Consider the following 12910-nt stretch of genomic DNA (forward strand, 5'->3'; position numbering starts at 1 on the left):
TCTTTCCCTTTCTCTGATTTTATGGTCTGATAACATAGACTCTTTCATTATCCCTGGTCTACCATGACCCACATTCCTCTTAACCTCCTCCTTTCTTGCAGTGCTCTGGGGTCAGTCACACTGCAAGCCACCCAGATCAGAACTGGGAATCATGAGATTAGTTCTCATGTATTGTCACAAATTAGCCATGTATTACTGGTAAAATCAAAGAATATTTCTAAGTCTTCTGTTGTCATCTGTAAAACTGTGCTTGAAATAGATTTGTGATCTCTCAAATACTACCATGAAATAAGAGAGATGAGAGCTGGCAGAAGTGGCCTAGTTGTCTTCAAAGAAAAGGAAGGCTGTGTGGAGATGGGTTGGAACTTAAAGATCACCATTATGCCCCAGGCATCGTTCCTGGTTTCAAGTCACAGAAACATAACTCTTTTCTGGACCAGGGGATGCCATGCTTTGGCTTATTCAACTAAACACCTGCAAAAGCTGAGGTAGATGTCATAATGCCAATATATGACTGTTCTGCCATCTAAGAAAGCCTGGTGTCCCTGTTGTGGAATCACTGCACCATGACAAGTTCCTCAGGTCTAGACCCCCTTTCTGGTGAGACTGCGCACACCTGTGCACCTCCTATAGCAATGTTCCAGAGCTGCCACTGCCCAAACAAAATCATACATGAGACTGAGGAGGACATCACAATGTCAGTTTATTAATTTACAAGGAGGAATAAAATGTTTAGGAATATACCTAACCAAGGAGGTGAAAGACCTCTACAAGGAAAGCTACAAAACACTGCTGAAAGAAAGCATACATGACACAAATGACTGGGAACACATACCATGTTCATGGATAGGTAGAATTAATATTGTGAAAATGACCATACTGCCAAAAGCAATCTAAAAATTCAATGCATTTCCCATCAAAATGCTACCATCATTCTTCACAGAACTAGAAAAAAATCCTAAAATTCGTATGGAACCAAAAAAGAACCCACAGAGCCAAAGCAAGACTAAGCAAAAACAACAAATCTGGAAGCATCACATTATCTGACTTCAAACTATACTATAAGGCCATAGTCACCAAAACAGCATGGTACTGGTATAAAAATAGTCAAAGGAATAGAGGAACAAAGGAATAGACCAAAGGAACAGAATAGAGAACTCAGAAATAAAGCCAAATACTTACAGCCAACTGCCTTCTGGTTCTCTATCTCTCCCTCCCCACAGTTCTGATGTCTACAGGGACAAGAACTCACTGTTTCCTAAATCTGTGAGTCGGGTTTCCAGCTCCTACCAAGCTCTGTATACTAAGAAGATAAAGAGTAAAGTTTAAATAATTTCTTAGAAGTAGGAACTCAAGGAGCTCAAGTTAATTCACAAACCACTGTGCGAAGACAATAATAAAGTTACAGTTTCAGGGCTGGGGGGGCCAGGAGAAAACATTACAAATGGTCCTTTAACAATTTGCAAATTGCTGTATTATATTAAAAATATATTTATTTGAAAAATATCCAGAACATATACATTGAATCTAATATAAATAAGAGACTTAATGGGAGAAACATAAACACATTTTACATTAATCTTGAAAAATCAATTTCCATTAATAAATAGAAGCACAGGAAACAAGCTGAAAATAGCATAGATCAGGGTGTCTTTTTCTTTTTTTGAAGGAAAAAGATGATATTGCTGTTCATAATTACAAAAAATGGATGATAATATCTTAAATGAGTTAACTTTGGTCCATCATGCTTACTTCATGGTGTGAAGAAAACAGCACTTGAATGATTTTTTCCCTTAATTTGTTCTAAATTACAGCAAAGTGCTCTGCAAGAAACAAGTGCTTGTGTTAATTAATTCTGAGTAAAGAAGGTCACCGGTATACGTAGGGCTCATTTTGTGGTTTCAGTTATTGGCATTCTTCTGCAATTAGAATTCGTCATTAGGTATTAGAGGCACATGCATAGTTTCACTTTTTTAAATCCAGAATTTCAGATTTAGGCACATTTTAAAATTTTTCTCTAAAAATATTCTGACCCCAAGCTAAAAACTTGCTTTCTAACTCAAAAAATACTAAAGAAAGCTGTTTTATCTAACATTTCTTACAATTTAATACATATTACTTATCGTGTTAAGGCTTTGTCTACTTCTGACAGAATTAGTCTCCTCTCCTTTTTTTTTCTGATTCTCTTCCTCTTGATATTATTTATGTCACATTGCATTGCACTTATCATTTACATATTCCTCTCCCCGAGACTGAGTTCCATGAGGGGAGAGATGGGGTGTTATTGGTATTTATAGCCTCCGAGCACATGACACTCTCTGGGCCACAATAGGCTCTAAATAAATGTTTACTGATCAGAATTGTTTATTAATATATTTTAAGTGCTGCCCATATACATTAACATAACAGTGCTTGCTAAGATACGTTAAAGTATGTAAGACTTCCCCATTTAGGTTTTCACTTTCTAAATCAGGGGTTGGCAAACTTCCTGTAAAGGTCCAGAAAGTAAGTATTTTAGGCTTTGCAGGCCATTCGGTCTCTGTTGCAACCACTCAGCTCTGTCACGGAAGCATGAAAGCAGTCATGCACAGTATGTGAGCGAATGCGGAATGGCAGTGTCCCAGTAACCTGATTTCCAAAATGGGCTGCAGGCTGGATTTGGCCCTGCCAACTCCTGCTCTAAATCCTCATTTTGAAAGGTGGGGAAAGAGGTAATAAATAGTCCAGGCATGTATCTTGATAATCACTACAGTCAAAGTTTCTAATAAATGTTGGCAATAAGAATCATGATGTACATGCCATTTTGGAAATGTCTCCCAATTTTTCTTCTCTAAGAACAAAATGGAAATGAAGTGAGTTTTTCCCTGCCGTACCCTATTAATACTAAGGCATAAGGTTGTAGGGGATAAGCAGGAGTATGAGAATTAGAAGTACTGATAAGACAGGGAAGTGACACAAAAGAAGAATGCAGAGAAAAGAGAGCAGATGGAAGTCAGTGTGGCCTGCAGCAAGATGTGTCTGGGTCCTAATCCTACAGCGGATGGTGTGTTAGGTAGGTTGGAGACACACAGGGTTTTGCACTGCTTCTCATCTGAGACAAGAGAGAAAAAACATCATATAGCAGTGGTCCTCAAACTTTTTGGCTAGCATACAAAATTGCTAAAATAATTGTGAAAGAAGGCATTTCGCTTCACGAATTTCTAAGTTGACAGCCAAAATTTTTTATAATTAGGATGCAATTTTCAGAATATTATAAATAATGACGTGTAAAAATAAAAGTGCCTTATCGCCCTGTTAATATAGCCAATGGAATAATATCATAGCAAAATGTTAACTTTGTATATTGAAATGATTTTAGGTTTATAGAAAAATTGCCAACTTAGTCCAGAGAGTTCCTGTACAACCTCCCTCAGCTTCTTCTAATGGTACATCTCACAAAACCATGGTATAATCATCAAAACAAATAAACTAATACTGGTACAATACTATTAATTAAGCCACAGACTTTATTTTACTTTCCCATTTTCCCATAAAGTCCATTTTCTGTTCCAGGATCCAGTTTAGGATTTCAACTTGCATGTAGTTGTCATGTCTCTTTAGTGTCCTCCAATCCTTGACATTTCCTCAATCTTTCCTTTCTTTCATGACCTGGACACTTTTGAAGTGATCATTTATCTTGTGGAATGTCCCTCAACTTGGATTTATCTAATGTTTTTTCATGATTAAGTTGAGATTATGCATTTTGGGGAGGATACCAAAGAAGTCATGTGCCCTCCTCAGTGCCATACCAGGGGGTACATGATGCTGATGTGGCTTATTACTGCTTCTGTTAACCTTGATCCCTTGATTAAAGAAGTTTCTTTACTGTAAAGTTATTACTTTCCCTTTGTAATTAGTGATTATTTTGGGGGGAATACTGTAAGGTTATGCAAATATTCTGTTTCTCCTCAAACATTCACCCCCTAACTTTTGCACCAACTTGTAGGTCTTGCCAACAACAATTATTATTGTTGTGTTTTCCTGATAGTGATTTTTGTTTCTCCCATTTCTTCTACATTTATTAATTGGAATTTGCTGGGGAGAAGAACTGTGTCTTCTTTTCATTCTTTCATTCACTCATTCAATTGTTTACATCAGTATGGACACACAGATATGTATTGTATGGGTTATAATCCAATATTATCATTTTTTATTTTTTGCTCAAATTGTTCCAACATTTCCACTGGAGAGCTCCTTCAGGTTGGTTCCTGTGCCCTTTGGACATGCCCCATCTTTCTGTGAGCACCTCCTTATTTTCTGCCGTCACAAGATATTCCAGTTTCATCTTGTGTTTTCCTGCCTTAGACCTGCAATCAACTACTTTCTCAAGAAGCCTAAGTTCCTTTGACTGGAGATACTACAACAATTTGAGTTCTATCATAATCTATTTAAAAATAGAAATACACAGCAGTCAGAGATATTACTTTCTTTTAATCTTGTATTTCCATTCCAACTCCCCCCCAGAATTTTATCCTAATGAAATATACTTTTATTTGTGAAATATTTTATTCATTACCTTATCATATTTTCCTGCAGTAAAAATATGTATATAAATTAAAATTATTTTTTAAGAAGTCCCTGTGAACATAGGCTCTAAGTATTATACATTTTCTTCTACATTGAGTTGTCATTTCAATTATTGTTAGTATACAATTGATCAGAACAAAATAAATATGTTACAAAGATTAAAATAAGATCAGTATATGTCCAACTAAAATGATAGCAAATGGATCTCTTAATGAAATGGATGTATCACAGATAAAAATTAATTAGCATTAGTTAAAAATTACTAGTATAAATCAAGCTTCAGCATCAATTCCGTTCTCTCTTTCCTTTTTTTGTAGGTATACATGCTGAGAAACTCTGGTAGAAATTGCTGGTGCTAACTGTAGTCAGTTATCCTCTTTTTCCTGAGCACACAAAGCAGAAGACTTCCTGGACTTCCTTTCAGTTAGCTTAGGTCATGTGACTAGTTCCAGCCAATGACACACGAGTGGAAGTGCCAAGTGTTTCTTCCTGAACCCGGGAACTTAACAGTTCTCTAGTGCCAAAGCAGCACTGGAAGCCCCATGTTCTGGAGGTAGGACACAGCCTGGACCTGTGAGCTACTGCTTGGAGGCAAGCGTCCTGACCATAGCAGGCTTCGCATGATCAATAAATTAACTTCTGAGTTTTGTTTTTAACCACTGGTATTGCAGGGTTTGTTTCCACAGCATACTCTAACTTATCTTAACATGGAAACTTTGTTCATATTAAATAGGTAGATGGGAATAAAAGGAGGTTTGTTATAACGATATCCCTCTATTATTTGAATTCCTTTCTCATAGGTGCCAAAAAAAAATCAGTGATTCTACATTAAAAAATTTTTCTATCATCTATCAGCTAACTGTTTGATTATGTCCTCCTTCAGTTTTTTGTAACACAAAGAACTGGAAGCACCCTACTTGCAAAATGATTTGTTACCCAGTCATTAGAATGATTCATGTCAATTTCCTACAAGTAAAATTAAAAGGCTTTACTAAGACCCTTCAAGTAACTGTTCATTATGCCTGTTACTCTCTCACTTACAGGCACCTTGCTTTACCTAATATACAAATGAAGGCTGGGAAAAGTAAAATATCAATTCATTATAGTTCGGTCAATACTATTTTCTATTAAAATGCCTTTATCATATTACAAGCTTTAATCAGAACACAAGAGCAGCAGATTTAGTTCATTCAATTAACACAAAATGTTCATCATGAAACTTAAATGGGTAAAGTCAATCCTTGTTGTCAAACCAATGAGCCAAATAAAAAAAAAGTTCAGAAAAGGTCTGAATTCATTTTTCAGTTCAAAGAAGCTTGTTAATACTGATCCTCACAACTCACATAGAAATCTAAGATAAATCAAGCCTTGGGACTTTCTTCTGGATAACATAATATGTTAGGTTCTTAGCAACACACACTTCACTTTGCTTTCACCAGACTTTTTCTATAGCATGTTCTCTGACAATAGTCAGGTAATAGATGAGATAAATTCTCAAATGAAGGTGGTTAGCACTCCAGCTGTTCCACTGTATAATACATATTAATTCAGAATATGAACATGGGGCAAAATAACTCATTTCTAAGTCATTGCTTCAACTTTAACAGAAAAATGTTCTAACACAGAAAAAGACATGAGGATCTACAGAATGAGTTTATGATTTCTTTATTAAAAGAAGCTTCACTGACATCAATACTTTGAATATTTTTCTTTGGAGCCATGGAGGATTTTCCCATAGTAAGATCTGAAATGAAAGCCATTTCTTTTTCTTTCTAAAGGTAGAGAAAGGCATTTGTGTAAAGAGAGGTGGGAAAGAAGAACCAGGTGTGCTCTCAGGCAAATCAGTTATAAGAAAAAAATATACATGAAGATTCTGGAAATTAAGTTTCTTAAAATACCCATGCTCCTGTATTCCTAAGGCATGTGTCCCCAGTTCGAAGACTGTTGACTTAGAGGATGTATTTCAACAGCCTGTGGAAGCTCCATAATGAATCAAAGATGGGTCTCAAGTTAACATCCTCTGTCAGCCACAGATTGGAGGCCCATGGAGGACTCCAGGCCTTAGGAGACAGAGGGCTGGCTATATAGGAGGAGCATGGACCCATGAATGACTGAATAGAGCAAAGTCCTCTTGCCAGCCCATGGAGGTGTGGGTGAGAAATAAACCTTTGCTGTGTTAATCCACCAAGACTGTGGGATTGTTTGCTAGGGCATTTTGCCTTTCTGTACTAAAAGAGTAGCTAATGGTAGCTAATAGGATCTCACCACTGCAGGGGTGAAGTGACTGCCTTGTAGCCAAGAACTGCAGTGTCCAGATAGGGAATTCAACAGGAGACACAGTCACTTCTCATGAGATAAGACAGCACCAGGGACAGCCAGAATGAGGCCAAATCAAAGAGAACAGACTACAGATTACAGCAACTGCAGACTTAACAGCAGGTGCCAGCAGAATTCCCAAGAGTGAGGCCAGACAGCTATTCTCAGTGGACATCAGCTAACATACATCCACCGTAAGTTATCACCTTCTCCCCTCAACACTATCAGGACACAGCAAGTTCTCATATATGCAACCACCATTTTGAAAAGAGTAAAGAAACTCCAAAAGACAATGTTTAAGTGAACATTCAGTAAACATTTAAACCTGAAAGAAGACTGTTGTAATTGTAAGAGCCCAAGATACTGTTAAATGGAAAAACCCAAGAATTTCCATTACTCAGAGTCTATAAAGATGCTCAAATTAGTTATAGAAAATAATTGACTTTTGAAAGGGCACATTATCTATGTGTGAATTTGTGATCCTGCTGTTTTTTTGGCATAAATGTAAGGAGTACAAGTGTAATTTTGTTACATAAATACAGTATGTAGTGGTAAAGTCTGGTGTAACCATCACCAAAATAGTGTATAATATACCCATTACCTGCTACTTTTTTTTTCTTTTCGTCTTATAGCTACAAAATCTAGTTCAGATTAAAAATACACATGAGGCTGGGTGCGGCGGCTCATGCCTGTAATCCCAGCACTTCGGGAGACTGGGGTGGGTGGATCACGAGGTCAGGAGATTGAGACCATCCTGGCCAGCATGGTGAAACCCTGTCTCTACTAAAAATACAAAAATTAGCTAGGCGTGGTGGTGTGCGCCTGTAATCCCAGCTACTCGGGAGGCTGAGGCAGGAAACTCGCTTGAACCAGGCAGTCGAAGGTTGCAGTGAGCTGAGATCAAGCCACTGTACTCCTGCGTGGCAACAGAGCGAGACTCCATTAAAAAAAAAAAAAAAGTGAAAAAAAATGTCAAAAAAATTGCATATATTTAAGTGTAGCAGAATACTTCAGTGCTATTTCTGCAAATTCAGTAATGGCAAGAAGTGTGTGATCTGTCCATGGGTCCAGATTCTCCGGAGGTGTTGTTCAATACTAAACACCAAAGCATGGATCATTGACAAGCAATACTGCTTATTTCTGCAAAGTCACTTTCCGAATGGTGTGTTTTGTCAAATTACTATGTGTGACTATATACCCTGACAGGAAGGCTGGTTGATTAGCAGTTTTTACAAGTCCATTGAAAAGAACAGAACTTTAATTCCACTCAAAAGATTGTTAAATTGGGCTTTTATACCATCTGGTGAGTTCAAGCCAATTATTCTTTTGAGTCATAAATACGCAACTGCCACATCATATAATATCTTTTAAAAAATGAAGTCCCAATACTTAAAAAATTATGGAAGTAGACTGTCTCAGTGTGTAAATTATTATAACAGTAGCAAAGAGCTGCTTTTGGAAGCTGGGTTAACTGCTGCAGGCCACAAGGATTCCATTCTTAGTGGTATTCTCTTCAAATTGTATTTCTAATGATGATGGTTTGCCTCCTAGAAATTCATTCATACTTTCTCTCAGAGCTCCCCCTTGTGACTAGTGGCCACTGGTTTTGAGGCAGTTGGTTGTAATAATTAAAATGCACACTCTCAGGGAGGCCCTGAGAGCCCGCAGTTTCTCTCTATCATGGAACTTTACTTCATTTTCATAACCACTTGCTATTTTCTGCATATGCATTTCTTTACTGAGTTACTGTCAGTTTTCCCTCATTAGAAAATAAGTGCCATGAAAAGATAGCCCTTACCCCAAGTTGCTCACCTTAGCATCTCTGTTTCTAGAACAGCACTTTTTTTGAGTTGGGGTCTCATTCAGTTGCCCAGGCTGGAGTGCAGTGGAGCAACCATAACTCACTGCAGCCTCCAACTTCTGGGCTCAGTTTGTTCTCTTCCCTTAGCCTCCCAAGTAGCTGGGACTACAGGTGCATGCCACCATGCCCATTACACTTTTTTCTTGATAAAATCCAATAAACAGTTATGTAATGAGTACATTTTTAGATATTGATTATGAAGCTGTTTTCTTTATAAGGAACTAAAAAAGGAAAATAAAATCTGTAATTTTTTATTTACAGACAGTATCATAATCATTATTTACCATCTACACTAAGTAGACTAATATAAAAGGAGATGGTTCCCAGAAAATAGCTTATTAAATAGAACACCTAAACTCATTTACATAATAAAGATATCTAGATTACTAATTTATTTAGTACTTCTCAACAATCGTCTGTCTGGTTCTAATGAAACTATAATTCAGATCTTTAGCTCTTCCCCTTTAAATCCAAGTTACATTTTATATCTTCCAGTTGTTAAGAGTGTTAGATATTATTCTACATCTTTAGTTTTTCAGAAAGTCCATGAGTTTTAACAGTACAACTGTTAAAGTTTCAATATATTACTTTAAGCTTATCTATAAGACATTTTAAAATATCCAACTTAGTAATCATTTAGTAATTGAAGGTTTAAGGCCACATTTTAACTATATGGTTGTTTATAAAAGTGTGCTGCTAACGAAGGTCTTTGCCATTTAAAAGAAGGTATTTTTTTCTCCTTTAGCTTGAGATGTTAGACCTAATAAAAATGAATGTCACCTTACATATCAGTTGAGAGCCCAGAACCTGTGATCCTTAAGCATAGAAATTAGTATTTTTCAAATCCTGCTATTAAAAGTGAATTCAAAAGAAACAACTAAGAATCCTCTCAGAAGCCCTTTCCTTTTCCTCTCATATACAAGATTAATTGTTTTTTGCTTCTTTCTGTCTTTCTTAATGGTATAAGTGTGGGTAAATGTCTGAATAGATACCAGATTAGTTTTAATCCCCCAAATTTTAGTAGAGACACATTAATGCAAAAACTATTACTCATATTGATTTGAGAATTTTCAATAGGGAGTTTCTTTTAATAGTTCTTGTCTTTCTGAAAAATAACCAATGCATAATTTCCCCTTTTTAAGAATGGATCACAGTTTAGGGAAATGAATAAATCAAAACCCATCTGATTTGGTTAAAATTCAAAACCAGTAATCACTTCAAGAATAATTAAAATAGTGACCCAATTCACATTCTAATAGCATGTGGGCTGTAAAGGGAAAGGCAGATGAGACTCCTGTTTAGTCTTCTTTACTCACCCTGGTGGCTGGGACATTCTCTGACCTCATTATTATTGGTCACTCTTCTCAAGATCAGAAATGAGAATATTTTCTTCTAAATGTACCGTACTAAAGTTGGTTGCAGGATAGTAAGGATTCTGAAACCCTGCAAGTCTCCCGAAGAAACCACCGTTTTGCTTGTAGATGCAGAAGGAAAGAGTGCAAATGGCCACAGTGACTATGAGTGTCAGGACTACCACAAGAGGAATGATGCTGTGACTTGGTCCTGAAAGAATATATATATATATATTTAAAAGAAAAATGTCAATGGCGATGAAATAATGTAGATACTGTCATACAGTTGCTTTCTATCTTATTATTTCTAAGAAAAATCAAAATGTTCTGTATGGTTTCAAACGTACCTTTTTCTGGCAGCTCCTCTGCAGTGCGAATATCTAAGATCAAATACAAAAATTAAAATGAGGTTTTTCTTTTAATTCAGCAAAAATATGTCATTACTTACACAGGGATCAGCAAATTATGGTCCATGGAACAAACTGGGTCACCTGTTTTTACAAAAAATGTTTTACTGGAACTTAGCCACACTCATTCATTGATGTATCGTTACAGCTGCTTTCGTGCTACAATGGCATGTGACAGAGACCATATGGCTCCCAAAGTCTAAAATGTTTACTAGCTGGCCCTTTACAAAAAAATTTGCTGACCTTTGATTTACTGTAATCACTGTTATTAGTGCTCACAAACACACACCCTGCTTTTTTTTTTTTTTCTCAAGCCAAAAAGTTTTCATTCAGTTCCAGCACTGTGCTGCAATAAATATAGAGTAAAATATAAACCCTGCATACAAGGAACTCACAGTTTTGCTGGGATCTTATATGGAGTTTGTCCAGCAATGATAATCTGCCTGCCTCTTTACAAGGATTTTTAAATCAGCATCTTCTCACCTTTGTGTCTCATGGGTCTTGGGGAATGAGCAACAGCTTCTCCATCCAAAAAGTTAGAGAGTTCCTGTTTTAAAACTTTCTACTGTAAAAACACATCTTTTAAGTAGATGTTATATCAAAATGTGAACTCTTCTATTTTTGATCTAGGTAAAGATCCAGAGAAAGATATAGAGAATGAACCAGAGGAAGAAGAAGAAATGGATTTGTGAGTAAAAAAAGTGCCTTGATGTCCTACTGATGCACATTCACTCTGATAGACATGAAAAAAATAAACACCATTACCAATAGCAAAACCATACTTTTAAAAAACAGACTTTTTTTTTTTTTTTTTTTTTTTGAGATGAAGTCTCACTCTGTTGCCTGGGCCCGAGTGCAATGGTGCGATCTTGGCTCACTGCAACCTCTGCCCTGGGTTCAAGCAATTATCTTGCCTCAGCTTCCTTAGTATCTAGGATTACAGATATGCGCCCCTACACCCAGCTAACTTTTGTATTTTTAGTGGAGATGGGGTTTTGCCATGTTGGCCAGGTTGGTTTTGAACTCCTGACTTCAAGTGATCCACCTGCCTCTGCCTCCCAAAGTGCTGGGATTACAGGTGTGAGCCACTGCACCTGGCCCAGACTTGTTCTTTTAATATAAAAACAATGCCATTTAATGTTGCATTAAACTGTTGAAAACATGTATTATTGTGTTTTTATGAAGACACTTCTTTTAAATTGATGCATATCAGATGCACAAATTTTCAGAATACAAGTGATAATTGAATATAGTCATACACTTTATACAGTGTACTTGGGATAACCATCACTTTAAACACAAAGATACATCTTTAAGAAAGACTGTTAAGAGTGTTTGTTCTCAGAATAGATGCAGTGGGAGGCATGGAAGGAGCACTTAGAAAACTTAGAGTTTTCTCTGTAGTCCTTGATGTAGCCTCAGTTTGGACAGGCACTTTTCCCATCTGTAAAATGGGGATATTTAAATTGCTCCACAACCTTGGAAAGCTGCTACAAAGGATGAAAGAGGTGTCATCTGCATAATAGGAAGCTTTAAAGTCCTGTAAGACATGAAGTGTTTCTGATTTGTTCTTGATATTTAAACGCTAGTGATAACTTGGTCACATTATTTATCAGGCTTAGCCATGTTTTTCACACAGAGTTGAGACTCACATTGTGGGGGTTTCAGACATTGGTGCCCACACCTGCAGTGTTTTCTCCTTCATTCCCAGTATCAGATCAGTCACCAAGGCTGGTGATTCTCTCTTCCTATTTCGCCCCTCCTCTTTCATTCCTAGTTCAATTACTTAAATTACAAATGTTTCTCTTCATAGCCTCATGAGTTCTACTTCATCACAGGTGTCTACAGAGCACATAGGGGTTTGTCTCTTCCACCACAAAGTTTAGCTCTTTAGCCTGGCACTCTCTGTGAAAGGATCCTACATTACTGTCCAATTTTATTCCCATCACCCCCTAACGTGAGCCCTTTGCTCTAATTGAAATACATTCTTAGTTGCTGCCTTTAATCAGTCTGGGCCTTTTCCTCTTCTGCTCCAGCTTCTATAATTCTCTTCATCCTTTGGGATCCTAAAACCTCACGTCTGCAGCCTTCTCTAGTAGTCCAGGCCACAGCGATCCCTACTTTATAATACTGACATCTAGAAATTGCTGTAATTATTATAGACATTTTCCCACCATCAGTGATCCTCCTTAACACCCTCTCTTTGGTTGTTTGCAACTGACTAGAAGTTTCTAGCTTAGATTTCTAAAATTATTGTTTTCTTTTTTAATTACTAAACACTAAGTATGTTGCTCATGATTAAGTTAGAATGTGACTTTTAGGACACATTATGCTTGCAACAGAGAATAACATCTCCTTGGCCACAACAAATGTACATAAGCCTAGATTATATTGCCTGAGACAAAACA

The 12910-nt window shown here is 36.9% G+C and overlaps 1 protein-coding gene across 7 annotated transcripts in view; it reads right to left on the reverse strand.

The window, feature by feature from the left end:
• Window positions 1–686: 686 nt before the first annotated feature.
• Window positions 687–12910, reverse strand: part of PLA2R1 (phospholipase A2 receptor 1) — a 128026-nt gene continuing 115802 nt past the window's right edge. For 4 of the 7 annotated variants that reach the window (XM_077957093.1, XM_015110225.3, XM_077957096.1 and 1 more), the window contains 3 exons: window positions 10443–10475; window positions 10060–10306; window positions 687–1823 (listed from right to left, as the gene is read on the reverse strand). In XM_077957093.1, the coding sequence (XP_077813219.1) occupies window positions 10092–10306; window positions 10443–10475 (248 nt within the window). In that variant the 3' untranslated portion in view covers window positions 687–1823; window positions 10060–10091. Of the gene's footprint in view, window positions 1824–9798; window positions 10307–10442; window positions 10476–12910 lie in introns of those variants that run through there. The other 3 variants (XM_077957094.1, XM_015110226.3, XM_028830752.2) reach the window with 1 other exon arrangement.

Source organism: Macaca mulatta, chromosome 12, assembly GCF_049350105.2.
Source record: "Macaca mulatta isolate MMU2019108-1 chromosome 12, T2T-MMU8v2.0, whole genome shotgun sequence".
Classification (NCBI taxonomy): domain Eukaryota; kingdom Metazoa; phylum Chordata; class Mammalia; order Primates; family Cercopithecidae; genus Macaca; species Macaca mulatta.